Source organism: Balaenoptera borealis (genome assembly GCF_965194805.1).
Source record: "Balaenoptera borealis genome assembly, chromosome: 15".
NCBI classification, from domain to species: Eukaryota; Metazoa; Chordata; class Mammalia; order Artiodactyla; family Balaenopteridae; genus Balaenoptera; species Balaenoptera borealis.
Window position 1 is genome coordinate 52,940,934 of NC_138871.1, and position 22,683 is coordinate 52,963,616.

General features: G+C 44.6%; 2 protein-coding genes across 2 annotated transcripts in view; one reads left to right on the forward strand and one right to left on the reverse strand.

The window, feature by feature from the left end:
• Positions 1-12,719, reverse strand: part of TTC7A (tetratricopeptide repeat domain 7A) — a 184,527-nt gene extending 171,808 nt beyond the window's left edge. The window contains exons 1-2 of the mRNA XM_082358069.1: positions 12,335-12,719; positions 10,173-10,220 (exon numbers count right to left, since the gene is read on the reverse strand). The gene's annotated coding sequence lies outside the window, so the exon portion shown is untranslated. The remainder of the gene's footprint in view (positions 1-10,172; positions 10,221-12,334) is intronic.
• Positions 12,720-12,856: 137 nt separating this feature from the next.
• Positions 12,857-22,455, forward strand: MCFD2 (multiple coagulation factor deficiency 2, ER cargo receptor complex subunit). The gene is made up of 4 exons (XM_082358336.1): positions 12,857-12,980; positions 18,441-18,601; positions 19,409-19,568; positions 20,943-22,455. Exons 2-4 carry the CDS (start codon positions 18,453-18,455, stop codon positions 21,069-21,071), a joined length of 438 nt encoding a protein of 145 aa, XP_082214462.1. The 5' UTR covers positions 12,857-12,980; positions 18,441-18,452; the 3' UTR covers positions 21,072-22,455.
• Positions 22,456-22,683: the final 228 nt, after the last annotated feature.

The following is a 22,683-nucleotide window of genomic DNA, read 5'->3' on the forward strand; positions in this document are numbered from 1 at the left end:
ATAAAAGTCCTGCAGAAAGTAGGCATAGAGGGAACTTTCCTCAACATAATAAAGGCCATATATGACAAACCCACAGCCAACATTGTCCTCAGTGGTGAAAAACTGAAACCATTTCCACTAAGATCAGGAACAAGACAAGGTTGCCCACTCTCACCACTATTATTCAACATAGTTTTGGAAGTGTTAGCCACAGCAATCAGAGAAGAAAAAGAAATAAAATGAATCCAAATCGGAAAAGAAGAAGTAAAGCTGTCACTGTTTGCAGATGACATGATACTCTACATAGAGAATCCTAAAACTGCTACCAGAAAACTCCTAGAGCTAATCAATGAATTTAGTAAAGTAGCAGGATACAAAATTAATGCACAGAAATCTCTTCCATTCCTATACACTAATGATGAAAAATCTGAAAGTGAAATTAAGAAAATACTCCCATTTACCACTGCAACAAAAAGAATAAAATATCTAGGAATAAACCTACCTAAGGAGACAAAAGACCTGTATGCAGAAAATTATAAGACACTGATGAAAGAAATTAAAGATGATACAAATAGATGGAGAGATATACCATGTTCTTGGATTGGAAGAATCAACATTGTGAAAATGACTCTACTACCCAAAGCAATCTACAGATTCAGTGCAATCCCTATCAAACTACCACTGGCATTTTTCACAGAACTAGAACAAAAAATTTCACAATTTGTATGGAAACACAAAAGACCCCGAATAGCCAAAGCAATCTTGAGAACGAAAAATGGAGCTGGAGGAATCAGGCTCCCTGACTTCAGACTATATTACAAAGCTACAGTAATCAAGACAGTTTGGTACTGGCACAAAAACAGAAACATACATCAATGGAACAGGATAGAAAGCCCAGAGATAAACCCACGCACATATGGTCACCTTATCTTTGATAAAGGAGGCAAGCATATACAGTGGAGAAAAGACAGCCTCTTCAATAAGTGGTGCTGGGAAAACTGGACAGGTACATGTAAAAGTATGAAATTAGAACACTCCCTAACACCATACACAAAAATAAACTCAAAATGGATTAAAGACCTAAATGTAAGGCCAGACACTATCAAACTCTTAGAGGAAAACATAGGCAGAACACTCTATGACATAAATCACAGCAAGATCCTTTTTGACCCAGCTCCTAGAGAAATGGAAATAAAAACACAAATAAACAAATGGGACCTAATGAAACTTAAAAGCTTTTGCACAGCAAAGGAAACCATAAACAAGATGAAAAGACAACCCTCAGAATGGGAGAAAATATTTGCAAATGAAGCAACTGACAAAGGATTAATCTCCAAGATTTACAAGCAGCTCATGCAGCTCAATAACAAAAAAAACAAACAACCCAATCCAAAAATGGGCAGAAGACCTAAATAGACATTTCCCCAAAGAAGATATACAGATGGCCAACAGACACATGAAAGAATGCTCAACATCATTAATCATTAGAGAAATGCAAATCAAAACTACAATGAGATATCATCTCACACCGGTCAGAATGGCCATCATCAAAAAATCTAGAAACAATAAATGCTGGAGACGGTGTGGAGAAAAGGGAACACTCTTGCACTGTTGGTGGGAATGTAAATTGATACAGCCACTATGGAGAACAGTATGGAGGTTCCTTAAAAAACTAAAAATAGAACTACCATACGACCCAGCAATCCCACTACTGGGCATATAACCTGAGAAAACCATACTTCAAAAAGAGTCATGTACCAAAATGTTCACTGCAGCTCTATTTACAATAGCCAGGACGTGGAAGCAACCTAAGTGTCCATCATCGGATGAATGGATAAAGAAGATGTGGCACATATATACAATGGAATATTACTCAGCCATAAAAAGAAACGAAATGGAGGTATTTGTAGTGAGGTGGATGGAGTTAGAGTCTGTCATACAGAGTGAAGTAAGTCAGAAAGAGAAAAACAAATACAGTATGCTAACACATATATATGGAATCTAAGGGGGAAAAAAAAAAAAGGTCATGAAGAACCTAGTGGTAAGACGGGAATAAAGACACAGACCTACTAGAGAATGGATTTGAGGATGGGGGAGGGGGAGGGGTAAGATGGGACAGGGTGAGAGAGTGGCATGGACATATATACACTACCAAATGTAAAATAGATAGCTAGTGGGAAGCAGCCGCATAGCACAGGGAGATCAGCTCGGTGCTTTGTGACCAACTAGAGGGGTGGGATAGGGAGGGTGGGAGGGAGGGAGACGCAAGAGGGAAGAGATATGGGAACATATGTATATGTATAACTGATTCACTTAGTTATAAAGCAGAAACTAACACACCATTGTAAAGCAATTATACTCCAATAAAGATGTTAAAAAAAGAAAAAGAAACCATTACTGGGACTTCCCTGGTGGCGCAGTGGTTAAGAATCTGCTTGCCAATGCAGGAGACACAGGTTCGATCCCTGGTCTGGGAAGATGCCACATGCCGCGGAGCAACTAAGCCCATGCGTCACAACTACTGAGCCTGTGCTCTAGAGCCCATAAGCCACAACTACTGAGCCCACATGCTGCAACTACTGAAGCCCACGCGCCTAGAGCCCATGCTCTGCAACAAGAGAAGCCACTGCAATCAGAAGCCTGTGCACTGCAACCAAAAGTAACCCCCGCTCGCCGCAACTAGAGAAACCCCGCATGCAGCAATGAAGACCCAATGCAACCAAAAATGAAACAAAATTTTAAAAAATTTAAAAATTAAAAATTTTTAATAATAAAAAAAATAAAATAAGAAACCATTACTATAGCGACCCATATGTCAGAGGTTTTATCTGGAGGGGGTGGTTAAAGGAATCTTATGATATATTGCCCAAGCTACAGTGAAGCTTGGAGCATATGCAATTTGCAAGAACAATTAAAGCAAGCTTGATTAGTGAAGGCAGGTTACAAGTTATTATTTATTAAGCAAGTTATAGTTCAAGGATTCTAATTGATGACTGCCCTCAGTTTCAAGACTATTAAAAAGTGTGCTTAAAATAATTAGACTTATCCCTAAGTATTTTATGTTTTGGGATGCTGTTGAAATGGTATTTTAAAAATTTCGTTTTCTACATGTTCATTGTTAACATACAGAAATAACATTGATTATTGTATACTGAACTGCAGCCAGTGGCCTTGCTAAATTTACTTAATAGTTCTAGTAGTTCTTTTGTAGATTCTTTAGAAGGATTTTCTATCTGCATGATCATGTTATTTGTGAGGAAAGACCATTTTCCTTTTTCCTTTCCAATCTGTGTGGCTTTTACATCTTTTTTTGCAGTGGCTTAAAGCTCTAGTATAATGGTCGATAGAAGTGTTGAAGGTGGACATCCTTGCTTTGTTCCTGATGTTAGGGGTAAAGTATTCGGTCTTCTGCTACAAGAACATTAACTGTGGGTTTTTGTTTTTTAATATTTATTTATTTATTTGGCTGCGCTGGGTCTTAGTTGCAGCACTCAGGATCTTTGTTGCCACATGTGAGATCTTCCTCGCAGCATGCGGGATCTTTTCAGTTGTGGCATGCGGAATCTAGTTTCTTGACCAGGGATCGAACCTGGGCCCCCTGCGTTGGGAACATGGAGTCTTAACCACTGGACCACCAGGGAAGTCCCAACTGTGGGTTTTTAATAGATGCCCTTTATCAGGTTGAGAGACTACTTTTCTGTTTCTAGTTTGCAGAACATTTTTATTATGAACAGGTACTGACTTTTGTCAAACACCTTTTTTCCCCATCTTTTCAGATGATCGTAAGATCGCTTTTCTTACGATAATGTATTTATTTCTTTATTTAGATACTGAAGGAAAAGAGCTCTGAACCTGAAGTTTTATATACGATACAGCCAAATTTTCATTTCAATGAGAGAAAGTAATAAGAACGTTCTCAGGCACACAAGGCCTCAGAAGTTTAACACACAAAAATCCACAATGAAAATACCTTTAAAAGAAGTGTTTATGTAAGAGAAACAAATCCAGGAGAACCTTCAAGAAATATGAGATGTCAGGGTGATCAAATATTTTGATAAATTTATTGTTGTTTAAAAAAATTAAAAAGCTAAGACTAAAGAAGAGAATGTTTATCCAAAATAACTAATGTCAAAAATTCCAGGGCTTCCCTGGTGGCGCAGTCGTTGAGAATCTGCCTGCCAATGCAGGGGACACGGGTTCGAGGCTTGGTCTGGGAAGATCCCACATGCCGCGGAGCAACTAGGCCCGTGAGCCACAATTACTGAGCCTGCGCGTCTGGAGCTTGTGCTCCGCAACAAGAGAGGCCACGACAGTGAGAGGCCCGCGCACCGCGATGAAGAGTGGCCCCCACTTGCCACAACTAGAGAAAGCCCACGCACAGAAACGAAGACCCAACACAGCCAAAAATAAATAAATAAATAAATAATTAAAAAAAAAAAAATTCCAAACAAGAACAACATGATGGGGGAGGAGAGGGAGACAAAAGGGATGTTAAAAAATGCTAATGCATTTGACTTGTTAGGAGAAAGGTATATATACTTAGAAGTTTAAGAAACCAACAGTTGTGGGAATTTTCATCAGGAGTTATGTGTTCTTTGATAATAGTCAGGGATGGAAGAAGTGGGGTCATTAAATACAGATGGGTATCATTCCCACCACCCCAGTTTATAGTATATCTGAAAAAGAACATCCCAAGAGAAGCCAGAATTCCAAACTTTTAGCACCATGTTTTGCCCTTATCAGAAATATGAATAAGAGACGGAGAAATACAAAACCCTACCCCACTGCCTTGATTAAGCAGATTTTACTGACATCAGTATTTTGAATTGCCCCCTTTGTGGTTATCCTGAGGTTCTTATACCCTGGGACAATGCATCTTAGTAAGATTCAGGGTGGCATTTCATTGTTTAAAGGGGGGAGGGAACATGACTGTGAAAGGGACAAACGGCGTGATGTTCTAAGGCAGCTCCTTATCAGGCAGGTCAGTTTTAGTGGAGAGCATAGAAAAACGGACAAGCTGGAAAGTAATCTCTAAAACTACCTGTGCCTGAGCACCCTTGGAATATCTGCACGTACCCTCTAGTACTCATGCTCTGTATGAACAGTGATGGGTCATTATGAATGAATGGAGAATCTTTTAAAAATTAATTTAAAAAATCACCCACCCAGAATTTAAAAATCTTGCCTCAAACGAGTCAGAGCCTCTAAAAATGTCCTAAAAGATCTCTTTTGTCTTAGAGCTGCTGAACATAAGCAGCTAAAATCCAGATGCAGTGTCTGATACTGTGGTAATCTATATTATAACGTAAGATGAATTTACAAACTGTCAACTTAAAAAATGCACAACGTAAAAAAGTTGTGAGTTAGGTTTTATTCAGGGAACTTACTGAGGACTATACCCTGAGAAATGGCCTCTAAGTAGTTCTGAGGGGACTACCCTGAAGAGGGAGGGAAGAGCCGGTATATATATATATATATATATTAATTTTTCAGCCGGGAAATACCTATAGTCAAGCATACATTTTCGTAAAAGATTACTGCTAATGACAAAGAACGGATATCTATGTCTGGGAAGATACAGGAATCTGGGGTCACTGAAATTCTTCCTCATATGTGCGTCTTAATTATCTAGGGTCCCGTGTATCCAAAGCACAGAATGTCTCATCCTGTTTTTCCCGTCGGGAATTCTGCTCAGGGCGCACCACTGGTGGACAATTATAGTGGGTTACGACTTAACCCTTTGTATAAGGGGATGATGAGTGACACCCTTTGTTCTTTTTGTTTACAAAACAAATCCTGTCTGAGAAAGTTATGGCATTGATGAAGAACATATGGGACCTTGGGAATGAGAATGGGGGAATCTAGGTGGATTTCAATCTGAGTACCTGGCATTCCTAAAACTCACTGGGTCTCCCTTCCCAGGAGAGGCAGCTTCTTCCTTCCATCCTCTGATCCCTTGCTGGTACTCTCTATTAGCTGAGCCAGCAGGAAGCCAGCTGACAGGGAAGGCTAGGAAATGCAACCCACTGGGGTCAGCCCACTTGTGATGCAGAACACAAGAGGGGAAGAGTGAGGAATGGCTCTGGAGGCAAATACGCCCAGGACAGGACACCCCTGTGCTTTCTGCATGTGCCACTAATGTCCAAAGTCCTGCCATGGCCTCTCTCTGTCAGGTGGATCTACTTTGCATTTTCCTCATCCCAGGTCTCATCTGGTATGCTTTGCTCTCACACCCAGCCCTCTTGGAGGGCTTTGGAAGTCTTGCCTCCTTTGGCTGAACCATGCTGGGGTTTGAGGGCTTGAGGATGCTCTCAGGCCCATCTTCCTAGACATCACTCTCAGAATTGCTTCTCCATTGTTCAGGTTCCATACTGGGCCCCACGGGGCTTGCCATCTCCTGGAAAACACCCAAGGGAAAGTGGGGACTCTACCCTGGTCTCCTCTCAAACCTAACCCAAGTCACGAGCCCTTGAACCAGCTTGGGATCATTTTTAAAGGGATTCTGCCCAAAAGAGTATCTGTTGGACTGCTAGGGAAAACCAGATATTGAGAGAGGACCAGGAGCCTTCCAAAAGAGAGGTGCTGCCCATGTCAGGGGGAGTGCAGTGAGGGGTCCAGCAGGGGAGCCACACAAAGGCACTCAGCATTATACATCAGCCAGATGGAGTGGGGAAAGAAGAGCCGACTTACCTACCGTACCAGTTAAGTAACAACATCCTTATCCCCCTTACCACTCTCCAGTCCATCCCCCCACTCAACCCTCGTGTGGTCATAAACAGCAGCTAGCGAGATGGGGAAGATTTGGTGATTGAGAGAGAGGAACTTGGTTTTTTATTAGACAATTTTCTATTCTACTTTTTTCTAGCCACATCCATGTGTAACTTAGATGCAAAAAATTTTTTAATTAAAATTCATGAAATGTACATTAACCATTGTATATAATCAAATAATTATGCAGACCGTACCACTCTAAATGAACAATCTCCAATTTCAACTGAGCCTTCAACTCAGGCCGGGAAGTCTTCTATCTCCTCTAGGCAGCTTGCTTTCCCAGTTACACAATGATGATTTCAAACTTTGACCCACTCAATCTACCTGCCCTTCCCCCAATCACGGCACTCTCAGAAAATAGCCATGCCTCCCAAATTTCAGGCTAACACCCATCTGGGCTTTGTATCCATTCTCTCCTGCCTCCTCAATAACCTTGTTCTTTCAGTTTTGTCCATTCTGCTCTTTTCAGTCTCATTTTTGCTGGCTCCTTCCCAAAAGGATTTAAACATGCACAAGGCCCTCCACCTTAAAGACAACACTTCTGGATGCTGTGTCCCCCTCTAGCTACTCTCCTTTCCCTCACAGCCAAGCATGAAAGGCTTGCCCATACTTGCCGTACCCAGTCTTACCCACCAGCCACTCACGACCCACTGTACGTTGGCTGCTGCCCAGCACTCCACGTAAACTGCTCTCTGAGCCCCCAGTGACCTCACACTGATAAATCCAGTTCACATCTGAGTCCACATCTTGCTTGACCTCTGTATCACTTGAGAATGCTTTGGATTGCAAGTAACTGTCTTAGAGTGGCTTAAACAAATAGGAGTTCTCTGCACATAACAGGATATCTGGAAGTAAGCAGCTGCTGGTGCTGGTTCAGTGGCCCACAGCGTTAGGGCAGCCTTTCTAAATTCTCTCCCACTTCCGTCCATGATTGAGGATGACTGCTGAGACGGTACGTCCCCATTCAGGGCTGGAGGAAGGGGAAAGATCTGCACCCGTCACTTGTCTCTTTTATCAGAAAAGCAAGATTTCCCAAGTTCCCCTTCTGTCTCATTGCCCAGAACTATGTTACCTGGCCATCTAGCTGCTGAAAAGATGGGGAAGTGAGTGTTTAACGTTTTTTAGCCTTCATTGTGGAGACAGACAAGAGAGAAGGGTGTTGAAAATGGAAACTGGGCTACCACCGACTCAAACTCATCAGCGTTGGCCCGGTGTAGCTCTTTGGTTACCTGAAACCCATGCGCACCCCTCTTTCTCACATACACATCTGACATGCGGGGCGCTCACTCCATAAAGGAGGTAATCCTAAAGTCCCAGCCAGCTCCTACATACAGCTGAGAGTCCAGGTACTCTGTGTACTGTGCAGGCCCCTTTCAGGTCCAGATGTGGCTTCTCATGGTTGGATGATTTAAGCTAAGACAAGTTCGTTTTCCGCTAAAATGAGAAAGATGGGACGTACCAAGTGTTGGAGAGAATGGGGACCAATAGAACTCTTGCTGGAGTGTAAACTGACACAGTCACTTGGAAAAACTTTTGGCACTATCTAATATAGCTGAACATCTGCGTTCCCAGGAGCCAGCAGTTCTACTCCTAGGTTAATACCTGACAGAGACCTGAACAGATGTGCAAGAAAAGACATGTTCTACAATGTTGAAGTAGCATAATTTATAACAACCTAAAACTGGAAACCACCCAGATATCCACTGACAGTAGAAGGGAAAAGAGAATACCATACAGAGATGAGAATGAATGCTCTAAATCTACACACTATGAATGAATCTCAAAATAATGTTGAGTAAAAGAAGCCATAGATAAAAGAGTATGTACTGTGTGATTCCATTTATAGAAAATACAGAAACAAGTAAAACTGCTCTGTGGTATTAGAAGTCAGGATAGCAATTACCTTTTAGGAAGAGGGTGGTGCTTGGAAGGGAGCACAAGCGGGTCTCCTAGGGTGTTGGTAATGTTCTGTTTCTTGATCTGGGAGCTGGTTATATGGGGGTGTTCAATTTCTGAAAATTTATTGAGCTGTATGCTTTTCTGTATGGGTACTTTTGTGTATACTATTCTGAAATAATAGAAAAAACCCCATATATTTACATATATGCCCCTGGTTCCTGGCACAGAGCTTCTAAAACCCTTGTAATTTCATAAGTGATAAGAACACTAGGAGCATCTTTTGTTCTAATATTTGGCCTTTGACCCTGGTTCCTGACAGTTTTTAAATCCTTTGGAATTTCCTTGGTGATAGGAGTGTCCTTTGTTCTAATGTGGCGACCCTTGGTGGGCCCCTGGATGGCTTCAGGATGGGTCTGATCACCAGAAAGACCAAATCATGATTAGACACTTTGAGCTTTTAGCTCCACCCACTATCCTCCAAGGAGGGGAGAGGGACTGGAGATTGAGTTAATGATCAATTATGCCTATGTGAGGAAGCCTCCATAAAAATCCCAATAGTACAGGGTTCGGAGAGCTTCTGGGTTGGTGGAACACATCCAGGTGTCTGCAGGATGGGGCACCCCAGCTCCAAAGGGACAGAAGCTCCTGTGCTTGGGACCCTTCCAGACCTCACCCTATGTATTTCTTCATCTGACTGTTCATCTGTACCCGTTATGATATCCTGTATTATATAATAAACTGGTAAATGTAAGTAAGTGTTTCCCTGAGTTCTGTGAGCTGTTCTAGCAAGTGATCAAATCCCCAGAGGGAGTCATGGGAGCCTTCAATTTGTAAAGTTGGACAAAAGTCATGGGTAACCTGGGGACCTACTAATTGTGCTTGGCATCTGAAGTGAGCGGCAGTCTTATGGGTCTGAGCCCTTTACCTGTGGGGACTGTACTAACTTCAGTTAGTGTCAGAATTGAATTGCATTGTAGGACACTCAGCTGGTGTTGCAAGGAATTGCTTGGTGTGGGGAAAAACCACACATCTGCTGTCAGAAGTATTGTGTGTGTGAGTAAAGGGAAACAGAAGTGTGTTTTTTCTAAACAACCGTGTATCAATAAAATGTAAAAAACAAAACCAAACAAAAAATAAGGGAAACACATTCAATGCACAATGTGAAAAAATAAATAAATGCTTCCTTTCAGAAAAAAAGAATGGAAAATACGTAGTATCCCCCAGTCAGTGGCAGTGTATTAAGTTCTTGTTGGGAAATCTGGCAGCCCTTCCCTTGTTTAAACAGGAACAGACCAATGTTGACCAGGCTTGAAATTTTAGGGACACATGATTCCCTCAATCATTTGTTAGGCTTCTGGTCAATTCCATACATGAGTAATCACAATCAAAAACCTTATCTAGGGAGTCTTTAAATGGTTTTCTAATGAAAGATTATATTTCTCCCCCAAATAATTAATATATTTACTTGATTTTTTAAAAATTAAAGCCAAACAAAAAGATATAAAATGAGGTCTTTTTCTCACCTCTGTTCTCTTTTATTAGTTTCTTGTGTATACCTCAAATGTTTCTTTCTGCAAAACAAGCAAAACCAACTATTAGAATATTTAAGTCTTCTAGGGGCTGGTATCTGTGTGCTTAATTGCAGTGGAGACAATTCAAAACAAAGCAGGTAGAGAAGCCACCTATAGTCCATCTTTGCTACCTTGGGCCTCCATCTTCTCTCCTGATAAAGCTGCCTCTTCCCTGTCTCCATTTGTGCTGGCTTCAGCTTGGGTATTTAAAGAAAATTGTTTATTTCAACCCAGCAAGTCTCCAAATTGTGGGACTCAGCTAATTTAGGTTGTAAACTGCAGGTAAGATGTTCCTTTCCCACCAAGGCCTTATTTTCTTTCATCTCTGCTTTCCAATCAGTTATCTCTAATCTGGATTTGCCACGCTCTTGAAGGACTTTGCTGAAAGCTACTTAATAAAGGAAAAAAAAAAAAAGCCAACAGTCACGAATGTTCTGTATTGTTCCTGAGATTTCTCCTGCAATACAACTTTGGTTGGCATGTGGGTTTTTCCCAAGGTCCAGCAAGTGACAGCAGTTCAACAGTTTAACATGTTGGTCACCAACTTTCCATTTGGAATAGAGTCTTTACCACTGGCTACCTTAACCTTCTGTTAGCCAATTTCACGTTTTAGTATCTGTTTTTTTGTGTCCTACTTCTGGTACCAAGTTATTTGCCTGTTAGGAATGGGTTCAGCTACAAGTTATAGAACGCTCACCTATAAATGGCTTAAACAATTGACTCACGGACTAAAATGGGGCAAGAATGAAGGTAGGTAGCAGATGATAGTTTCCTGGATGTCAATTATACCTCAATAAAGTTGAGGGGGCAAAAAGGATAGCTCCTCGAATTTGGCTTGAACAACCAAATGGATGGCAGTGATATTCACTAAAATGGGAAAAACAGAGAGGTACACGTTTGGGGGTGAAAATTAATATTTTGGTGGGCCAAGTTAAGTTTGCGATGCCAGTTAGACACTCGTGTGGAGACGTCAAGTAAGCCAGTTGTTTAGAGGAGTCAGGACTTACAGGCAGAGGTCATTGTTAGAGATCTACCTTTTGGAGTCATCTGCTTACAAATGGCAGCTAAAACTATATGACTAGATGAAATCACAGAAGGAGAGTGGGTAGGGAGACAAAGAAAGAGACTAAGGATAGAACACTAAGCACTTTGATATTTACAGGTTGAGCAGAAGATGAGAAGTCAGTGATAAGAACCCAAGAAAGAATAGTCAATGAGGTAGGAGGAGGACCAAGAGTACATGGCATCAGAAAACAAGAGAAGAAGGTGTTTCAAAGTGGGGATGGCTGACTGTGAGGAACAGTACTGAGAGGGCAAGTAAAAACAGAGAAGGAGAAGCACCACTGAATTTGCATGGAGATTGTAGTTTCAGCAGTGTAGTGGGGAAGAAACCAGAGCAAGATTATATGATTGTGGGGATGGGCTATTAGAGGGGGAGTAACTGGTGATTCGAGAGAGAGAGAGAGAGAGGACATAGGCTAAGATCCATAGAAAAATGTAAGCGTTGGTTAAATAGAATGAGAATGCTTTATCCATCAGACACTGAGCTTGTTGAAGGAAGAGACCATATCTTGTTTGTATTTGTTCCTCTGGTAACTCCTAGCGCAGTGCCTAGTACCTAGGAGGTACTCAAAAAATGTTACTGAATTAATGAATAAATGAGCAAATGGAAGAATGGATGGATGGCAGAGGGAGAGCTGAAAAATGAACTAGATCTAACTAACTCAAACTTCAGGGTAAGGAAAGGGGAAGGAGCCTGGAATTAATAGGGTTTCTTCTATCCTACAAAGCCCCTGCTCTCTTGCCACAATGGTCAGGGAAGGGAGGAAATAAAGATTTCTGAACTTCAATGGAAAAACAGTGCCTTCTCTGGGCTATTAAGCTATTAAGTGGTTCTTGATTCTAGACCATGTTTTCACCATCCATGTTTCTTTCTTCATTCTGCCAACACATAAAAAGACAGGAAGCCCGGGTGCCTTGTTCTCCCAGTTCCCAGACACCCAACATGGTCCTCTCAACCAAGTCCCTGCATCTTCTTCAGTCCCTGGCTGAGCCCCCAGCAGTTCCATATTTCCTGGGGTTATTTGGAATTTTTCCTTAGAGATGCATCTTACCTATCTAAGGATCGGTATATCCGAAGTACAGAAAGTTTCCTGTTTTCCTCCATCCTGAATTCCCCTCGGGGCACACTGTTGGTGGTCAATTGCAGTGGCTAATGGCTTGATCCTTGTAGAACTGGAATGGCACGCAACATTTTTTTTCTTTACGCTATTATCTTTCTTCCCAACTTGCAGTCAGAAGAGCCCAGGAACCTGTAAATGTGGAGGTGGAGGTGGAGTTGGAGCTGAAAGCCAGTTTTGACACCCACTGCATCCGCTTTCGCCACCTTAGGTCCTCGCCCTACTACGTCCCTGGGGGCTTCCGGGGTTGCCTAGCAACCTTCGGGGACTCTGGGGGTTCAGGTGGCCTAACCGAGTGTCGCCCTCGGGAAGGTAGGCAGAAGAAATGCCTCCGCCCAGCCCTTACTGGGCCCGAGCCCGTTACACGCGGAGTCACCCCAGCGGCCCACACTTCCAGGCGCCGGGCAGGGGCGGGGCCCGAGGCGCCAATGGGCGGGCGGAAGGGGCGCGCGTGCGCACAGCGGAACGGGGGGGGTGGGGCGGGGCCGAGAAAAAGCGTTCTGAGGACGGGTGCTGGCGAGGCTCACGCCGTAGGGCTTCGTGTCCGGTGAAAGCTGTTTGGCTGCTGCTGGCTGCGAGGGTGAGTGAACCAGGGAGCAGCCGCAATCCGGCTGCGGCCTGTGAGGCCTGTGACCCGACCTTGGAGGAGGAAGTCCGTGGGGCGGCATTCAGGGGTCCGCAGCGGGGCGGGATCCCGGCGTCCCTTCGGTGGGCTCGGGGCTTCTGGCTCAGGTTGGGAGGCAGGAGCGGCCTGGGTGAGGGTATCGGACCCCGAGTCGGCCCGGGAAGCTAGCCGACTAGGAGCAGAGCCTCTTCCCCGGGGCAGATGCCCGTAGAGGCTTTAAAGCCTGATGGGCTCGACCAGGGCCGATCTCTGCCCTCTTGGAGGACCTGCGCGCGGGCCTGAGTCGTAGCTCTCCATCTGCTCCTGTATCCCATCTCCCTCTGTGGGAGACAATAAACAGGTCCTGTCGGGCGGGCGAGCTTGGCCAGGCCGTGCCAGGGTAGTGGGGAGGTGGGGGAAGCTTGTATTCCCGTCTAGTATTCCCTGTCTGGGCATGGCACCCGCCATCCACCCAGTTGCCCAAGCAGAAACCTGGGCGTCATTCTCACCTCCTGCACTCTTTACCCACCCACATCGAATCCATCACAAATCTCTCTGGGATACACCCACTTCTCCACGCCCAGTTCCTCTGCTCTAGCTAGTTCAGGCCACCTTCATCTATCCCCTGGACTACTCAGTAGCCTCCTGACTGGTCCCCTGTATCCCTTCTCCATCCTCTGTAGTTTGTTATGTAGTGGAAAGCCAGAGTGATGGTCTTAAAACAGAAATCTGATCACGTCACCAGACCTTTCTCCCCATTCCCTTATTGCCCTTCCGTGGATTCCCATTCCTCTTATAAGCTCTTGAACAGGGCTTACAAGGCCCTTCGTGACCTGTCCTCTTCTTACTTTAACTCATCCATCTCCACTATACTGTGTCTTCAACCATATTGAACGCTTTTTATTCCCAGATTGGATCAAGTTCCTTCTAGGCTTAGGTGTTTGTTACATTATGTTCCCTCTACCTGAGGTGCTATCCTTTAGCACCTTGAAAAAAAATCATCCTTCATGCATTAACCCAGGTGTGGTTGGGGCTTCTGTGGTACCCCAGGGCTGTCACATTAACTGGTCTTTCTTTTCCACCAGGCTGTAATCCGTGTGACAGGAGCCTGTCTGGTTCACAGCCCTATCCTTAGAACCTTGTGCAGCACCAAGCTGTTAGTAAAGAGTGTTAGTTAAATGTATAAATGAAGCATGGCAGCTCCCTGGGCTCCCCAAATGAACAAAGAGATCAAGTTATTAAATGCCTGCTTTTTCAGAACCAGTTCTCAATCCCCAACCCATGTAGAGGTTTCTTTGCCTAGGAACCTGGTTCTTTTCTTGCTTTCCAGGACCATGGTAGTTTTAGATGGGGAAATACCAGTCAGGTTTTTCTTTGGCATCGCCTCTGGCTACAGGATGTGTGGCTGCTTTGAGGTTGATTCTCAGCTGAGGGCCCCAGCATGAGAGAAAAGTGGCTAACAGCTGCTGTGGTTTTTATGGGAGGAAGGCTCGCTGCAAACTCTTAGGTCTTGGTAAGACACAATGATCGTGGGCCAGGCCAAACCACTGGTGGGATGGCTCCAAAGGGAAGTTATTTTTTTTAGCGTAGTCAGATCCTCTGTGATAGGGAACAACACACCTAAGTTCCAGGATCCACTGCCCTGATTCAGAGTGAAGGTGTGCTATGCCAGGTCAGCTCAGCACTTTGAAATAAATTCACTAGGGTAAAGGAGAGACAGAGAAAATAGGTTCCCTATCCTCAGAGAGGGAGAGAAAAGAGAAAAACAAACGGAGCACAATATGTGACCATATGTTAAGGCCAAGTGAGTGTGAGCGACTGCAGACTGAGGTCAGAGGAGGGAACAGTTGGTCTTGGCTGGGAGAACACAGAGGTGACATTTGAATTGGGCCTGGAAGGAACAGGGAGGACAGACATGTGGAAACAGTGGGAACAAATGCTCTGGGACTGGAAGAGGCTGCTGGAGCTGTGAGGGAAGCCCTGTTACAGTCAGGGCACTGCGGAGCTCCCTACCATCAGTGGTCTAGCGCTTCCTCCCAGGAATGACGCTTCTCCTTGTGAAGGGTGTCTCAATGGTTGTGCTCCACTCTCTCAGAAATCTCTCCTCTGGATTTTTCTCCAGCCTAGCCTTGAATTTCTCAGAGGCCAGTGAGCCCAGGAACTCCTGGGGCTTATCTGCCAAGGTCTTTGCTCATGGCCTTGAGCTAAGTAGTTGGAGTGTGGATGATGCAACTTGTTCTTTCGGTGGAAGGGACTTGCTAATATTTCCTTTTCAATGTGAGTAGTTTAATTTGTTAAGTGGCAGTCAGATTCCCTGTGCTCCTTGTAGCACTTGTAGGGGGGAGTTTCTCTTCTGTGTTTGTAGATTTGACTCTTGTTGTGGTCTAATGGTTAGAAACCTGCCACGGCAGACCAAAATGGGGTAAGTCCAAAATGTATGGTTCTTGACCTTTATCCTGTCTCCTATGAAGAGGGGGTAATTTGGACTCAAGCACTTGGTTGCTTTTTGGTGTTATTTGAATAGAACCTCTCCCCCGCCTACCCCATCCCTATCTGATATACTAAGTATCCAACCACATAGTTATAGGAAATGGTGCCATGGGTCCGATGACCACTCAGCTCTTCTATCTGATAGATATCTCCAAAAAAAGTTTCATCCTCAGTTACATTGACATCAAAACTTGGCAGCGTTATCTGTGAAGGTGGTAATCCCCCCAGCTCCTGAGGACCATGGCACACAGGCTGAGAATCACCAGCCTCTGTGCAGGCACTGTGCCCAGTGCTGGGGATGTGGATGCAGTCCCCGGCCTCACAGAGCCCAGTTCCACAGGGGGTACTGAGAGGTAATCAGGCATGTTCAAGGTCGTGTGCACAGCTGTTGTCAGCGATGGACAGGACCCTTCTGAAGGGAATCACTTAGGAGCATATGGGAGGAACGCCTAAGCCAGACTTGGAATTGAAGAAGGCTTGCTGGAGAAAGAGACATCTAATACATATGAATCTGAAAGGCTTGGGAGGAACTGGCTTCCCTCTCTGGTCCCTCTTGTCCCAGAACTCTGTGGTGCGTGGTCAGAACAAGTTGTTCTGCTCTAGTTGGGGCAGTCTGCTGAGAGTAACTTGAGACCTTGTTTTCTGGAACCAGGTACAGTGGCAGTGGCCTCATCAGGGTCTGGACACTTTTATTTGGTAAGATTGGGATGTAGTTTCTGGCTGTTCCTGAATTATTTTGTAGAGATGAGATTTAACTGGAATCCCCCTTCTTATTCCATCCATATAGTCTGGAACAAAATTATGGGATGAATTGCATTAAATACATATTTGTAAAGACAAAACATGTTTATAGTAGAAATTTTGAAAGCAATAGAAAAGTAAAGAGAAGAAAAATCAAAGTCACTCCTAGGGGCTTCCCCTGTGGTGCAGTGGTTAAGACCCTGAGCTTCCACTGCAGGGGGCGTGGGTTAGATCCCTGGTCGGGGAACTAAGATCCCACATGGCATGGGCAAAAAAAAAAAAAAAAAACACTCCTAATCTCATAATTCAGAAAATAATCTTTGTTAATAGTTTTTAGTCATTGTTCTGTGTATGAGAAATATACGTACATTGTTTTGGTTTTTACAAAAATGAATTCTTCTTTTTTTTTTTTTTTTTTGACTGTACCACGCGGCTTGTGGGATCGTAGTTCCCCATCCAGGGGTTGAATCGGGGCCACAGCCGTGAAAGCACTGAGTCCTAACCACTGGACTGCCAGGGAATTCCCCCAAAATGAATTATTCTTTACAGACTTTTGTAGCCTGCTCTTTTTCTCTTGGTATATATTGAGCATCTTTTTTCTGTTTCTGTTATGAATTATGATGATTGCATTATGATGTCCCTATTCAGTTATGAGACTAGATGCTTCTTTTTACACTGTAGAAGTTATACATCCCAGTGACCATTGTCTCCTTAGAGAGGATACTGCTGATATCCAGCAAAGTGGGTTTGGGAAATTTTCTTAAACATTGTGGGGATGGCATTCTCCCAGGGTCCTACCCTACAGAGCCTTTCAGGGAGGGTGAGAGGGGCTGTAACACCTCAGTGGAGATGGCGGCAGCTTCGGAGCTGAGCTCTGTGTGGCATGTGCGAGGGTCTGACTAGTACCTTATGCTTTCTCTTCGCTGCTCTAGGTTTTTTGGCTGCAGCTGGCTCCTTAGAAATCACTGGCCTTTATTATCCAGGGAAGTGAATGTGTGAGTCAGGTGTTTCCTTTGTGTTGTATGGAGGTCTCCTGGCTGTCCTTCACCTTCCTTTTTGAGGTCAGTCTGTAAGCCCCTGGAAGGACCAGGACTTTCTGTTTAACAGCAGTTAGTAAAGGCCTGAGCCTTGGTGGGGATATGGGTGGGAACAAAGCACTCCTGCCCTCGGGGAGCTTGCTGTGTAGCCAATTGTGTCTTCTTGTTGACCACGATTCCAAGTCTAGCCAAACCCCAGAAGTACTTGATGGAACCTAATTCCTATGGAACCCTCCTCTCCAGTGCTCTTTCACCTGGTTCAGTTACTTGCCTCTGTCACAGCCCTGGGAGGTGGACAAGGCAAGGGTTAACGTCCTCTTTTCCGTGTCCACCACTGCGGGCCTTGATCTGACCCGCCCCGTTGCTTCCCTCAACCCCCGTCTCTGGACTCACTCCACCTAATACCTTCCCTACTGTGCTGCCAGCTGAGCCAATGTGAAACCAAGCTCTGATCTCGTCTCCCATTCATGAACCCTCAGTGGTTCCCATTTATCCCCAGGAAACTTCAGCCCCCTTGGCCTAGCAGGCAAAGCCACATCCAGCACAGCCTGGTCAACCTCTGCAGCCTGTTGTCCCCCATTCCGTCTACTTCATACCCTCTAAGCTCCAGCCTAACTAAACCACACGGAATTTCTCTCCCACTTGTCTGCACCTGCCCCTCTGCTCCCACCTTCCCTTCGTCCTTCAGTCCCTGCACATCCACTGCGTGCCCATCCATCCGGGCCCTGCTGAAGTATCCCCATGTCTGTTAACCTTCTCTGGCTTCAGAGAAGAAGGAAACTTCTTCCTCTGAACTCTCAGAGGGTTTAATCTTTCTTTAGTACACCTCACTTTGTGCCTTGATTCGTGCTCTCAGTAAGAAGTATTTCTCTCGCCAGACTGTAAGCTGCTTGTAGGCAGGAGTACTCTCCAAATCCCTATAAACTCTCATCAAGTTGCTTGGCATTCCAAAGGGGCTTCAGGAAATGTCATGGACCTGCCTTCCCGTTTGAGTGATGAGGACCTGGAGAACGCAAGGTCATCCTGCAGTCTGCTGGCCTGGGCCCAGTCCTCCTCTTTCCCAGCCTTGCTTCTTCACCCAGGTTCCCAGGAGTGCGCTGTGTCAAGTCTTGAAAGAACCTCAGTTCTGGTGTTCTTACCTTCATCTTCTGTGTTCCCCACCTCCCAGGTACCGGTGACCATGAGATCTCTGCAGCTGCTCAGAACCCCCTTCCTGTGCACCCTGCTCTGGGCCTTTTGTGCCCTGGGTGCCAGGGCCGAGGAGCCCGGGGCCAGCTTCTCCCATCCTGGCAGCGTGGGCCTGGATAAGAGCACAGTGCATGACCAAGAGTACGTATTCAGCCGGGGCTGTGGTCCAGGGGCCTCCCCATCTGCAGCTGCAGCCAGCTGCAAAGGCACGCGCAGTCCAGCTTTCCTTCTACTATTTGTACGACCCCTTAACATTTTCTAAGGATGATATTTATTCCTTATAGCCACCTGTAAGTCAGGTATTCTTTTTTCACCATCATATCACAGATGGAGGATCTTGAGGCCCAAAAGGGATAAATGACTTGCCTGAATTCATTGTCTGTCTCTTTCACCACATACAGACACACACACACACACACACACACACACACACACACACATTCATTGTCTGTCTCTTTCACCACCTACAGACACACACACACACACACACACACACACGTACTTGCAGAGTCCAAAATAGAGCTAAGGTTTCTTGCTTCTGACAAGACCTTTTTCTTTTGTATTGGCATGTTCAAACATTGACTCATTTGTTGCCACTTTTGCCCTGGGCCAGTTAGCCTCACACATTATACTCTGTTATCCTTAAATTGGTTTAAGAAAAAAAAATTAATGGCTCCCCAAAGTGCTATAACAATATTCTAATAATAAAAAGGAAAAACACCCATAATCTTGCCAGCATAATAGATGAACTATTTGATTTTTTGTTTTCCCCTGCTCCTTTCAGGGCCTTGCCTGTATCTATCTTCCTTGAGTGTGGTCTGCCACTGTTGATGTTTGTTTTTCTGGGATGGATGAACTTTAAGATCTTGAACATTTCAGAGTCCTTAAGATTTTGGTAGGATCCCAGCATCACCACCAAGTGGTCTGAGTCTCACTGTTGGTCTTTAGGCATATCATGGAGCATCTAGAAGGTGTCGTCAACAAACCAGAGGCAGAGATGTCCCCACAAGAACTGCAGCTCCATTATTTCAAAATGCATGATTATGACGGCAATAATTTGCTTGACGGCCTAGAACTCTCCACAGCCATCACTCATGTCCATAAGGAGGTAGGTCAGGCAATGGCTCAGTAGACAGCATCTCGGAAAGGCCTCCCTCTGGTAACTCAGTCCCCGAACTTGATGACCTCCCCCGTCCTTGTGCAACACTATTGCTGCTTCTCCTTTTTCTGCTCACCCTCTGTTCTGCCTCTTTTCCTGTTCAGCGGTCCTTCTCACACAGGGTGACGGGCTGAGGCAGAAGCCCCAGAGCTTTCCTTGTATCTTTAGCAAGTGCCGCTGGCATTTCTGCTGCATGCCAGCATCTGAGAACCAGCTAAAAGACAGACCACATTCCAAATGCAGAACAGGGGAGAAGTTATCTCATTTGGGAAGAATGGCGAGTCAGGGGACCAAGGGCTCGAGGGATTTGGTGATAATTGAGGGTTTGGGTGATACAGTACGGTGCTCGTAGTTTACAAAGCACTTTCCGGCAGGTTAGAGATCTCGTTTGATCCCTGCAGTAGCCTGGGAGCAGGAAGGGGCAGGCCTTGTTATTGCCCCCAGTTTGAGAGGTGAGGAAGCTGAAGTTCAGATCTTATGTCTCCAGATCTAATGTCTGTCCCACTGTGCCACACTGTAATCTCTAGAGAGCAGGAGAGGCAAAGTTGGGGAGGGCGTGTGCTCGCACGGCTGCCGGCTGAGCCGGGCGGGGTTTGCGTTGAAGGCTGCAGGGAGCGCTAGGGCTCGCACAGGAGGCTGGCGTGACGAGCGCAGGGTCTGCTATGGGAGGCATACGGGCGGACGCCGGGCAGAGGGACTGGGGTCCAGCAGCCCTGGCAGGGGAGGATGCTGGTGGCGGCAGGAGAGGGAAGGGGGACGTGGGAGAGGAGGCAGGGGAAGAATCAGCCGAGGACGTGAACAGCAGTAACTCAGCACTCGGCACTGGGAGCAGAAACGCCTTCACCTCAAAGATGGCGACGGGGTCTACTGGTCGGCAGGGCCTTCTTCCTCTTGTTCTGACCCCGAGATGCTGTCTAGCGTGGACTGTTTCCACTTTAGCAGAGCTGACCCTCAGGAGGGCCTGGGCTGTGAGCTTTTCTCTAGCATGGGGCTGCGGGTCCTGGAATCTCTGAAGCTCAGAATTCTGTGTGGACCCAGCTTTCTACAATGAACACGTATGACTTTTGTAATGAGAAAAGAATGAGAAGTAATTTTTAAAACAAATAAGTAAGGGCTTGCTTTGATTGTATCGTCCTTTAACTGCCAAAAATCATTTCTAAATTGGATTATTATGAATTGACTCTGGATCTGTTATGTGGTTTGTGGATTCCTGGAAGTAGAAGTACTACATCTGAAGGAGTTTACTGACATTTTATTTTGGACATTAACCAAGCGCTTCCAGTAAAAGATGCCACTCATCCTTGTCTAATTTGTACCTTGTAGGAAGGGAATGAACAGACGCCAATGAACGAAGATGAACTGATCAACTTAATAGATGGTGTTTTGAGAGACGATGACAAGAACAATGACGGATACATTGACTATGCCGAGTTCGCAAAATCACTGCAGTAGACACGATGTGGCCACCTCCCAGTTAGATGCAAATGTGAATCATTATAATGTGATCAAACACTTTTGGTAATGCAAAATAACTCATTTCCAAAATACTGCTACGGTATTTTGGTACAAACCTGTAGCAAATTGTTACACTGGGGTGAGAAAGAGAAATCAAGAGAAATCAAAAAGCAGAGAAATGGGACATACTGTAGTCCCCAAGTACTATTAAATCTCTTATTGGACAAGGGCTTGATTAAAGAATCCTTTTAAGAATATTGGATAATTGGAGCTGAGCACTCAGGAACTAGACTGGAGAATGCTGCCAGGCTCTTGGTTTTAATTCATGCTACCTGAAGAGTAAGACAAGCTCTTGCTAACTGGACACACTTTTCAGCAACTGAAGGAATGGAATGAATGCCAAATGTTTCCCCTGGTGGGTCCTGTCTCTTCAGGAAACGTGGTCAGTATTCTGTAAAGTTCCCCTGGCCTAAACGATTACTTGTTCTGGCCAAGGGAGTATTTATTAGGCTATTTCAAAGCCACAGCATCTGTTTCGAAGAATGTCAAATAGTTCAGCTAGCCACAGAGTCTTAAGATTCTGTGTCTCCTGGCACTTTGGAAACAACACACCACTGACCTAAGTGATTCACCTTTTTCAGTTTTTCAATATTTTATAAAACTACTGCCACATCCTTACACTTTCTTTTATGTCTTCTTCAACCTAGGAGAGACCTCGAGTCTAAAAGTATTCTCTACTTCTCATCATTGGCAAATGTTACAGCTTTCTAAATATGTGTATTTAACTCTTGTTTCTAGGGTTTTGTTTTGCAGTTTAGAAGCTCTTAGGAATATAAGGACTTTATCCCTTCTGCTTGATACAGCAGGGGTGAACTACTAGCTGGTCTAGCGTAAGTGAGAAGTGTAAAGATTCTTCACCAAACACAGTGATTAACTCAATGCAAGTTAGATTTAGAAGGAATGTTGTTTAAATTACCTCTTCTAGCCTGAATACATGAATTCTTTCGGATCAGGAAAGATTAGAAAAAGAAGCCTAAAAACTCTTAACATTATGAATTTCAATAGTAATTGAAAACAAGCAGCGGCAGCAGATTATAATTTGGTTTATGGGATGTGACGCATGTGCTGTGATAGGAAACCTGAAATGATGGTTGAATGGGAAAAAAACTGCATAAAATTTGCTGTAAGATATATAGAGACTTATTTTCTGTACCAAAGTATTCTTATAAGAAAAATAAGTATTTGTAAAAATGGTTTCGTGTCAAGTATTTGTGCAATCAGAGCTGAATTGTAAACTATTCTTGTAATATCTAGTTATTTTGAAAGATTTATATAATGAATTCTGGATATATGACCAATAAAACTGATGAAACAAAAGAAAGAGCAGTTGATTTTGTCCACATAGGCTGCTTCTCCTACCACACGAAGGGTCGGTTGGTTTAATGCAGAAGTTTACATGTGCCTTCTCCATCCCAGGTGCTGGGGCCCTCCCCGGCGCTACCCTGTTCCTTTCTGCAGGGGTAGATTCCCAGGATTCACAGTCACTTTCCCCTTTTAGGCATTTTTTCCTCTGAATGAAATCACTTTTTTGGACCTTCCTTCTCTGGCC

Excerpts from the sequence above, each read along its gene's own strand:
- MCFD2 (XM_082358336.1), top strand. The coding sequence starts at position 18,453 with ATGAGATCTCTGCAGCTGCTCAGAACCCCCTTCCTGTGCACCCTGCTC. Across the intron at positions 18,602-19,408 it reads AGCACAGTGCATGACCAAGA|GCATATCATGGAGCATCTAG; the intron begins GTACGTATTCAG and ends GTTGGTCTTTAG. Across the intron at positions 19,569-20,942 it reads TCACTCATGTCCATAAGGAG|GAAGGGAATGAACAGACGCC; the intron begins GTAGGTCAGGCA and ends TGTACCTTGTAG.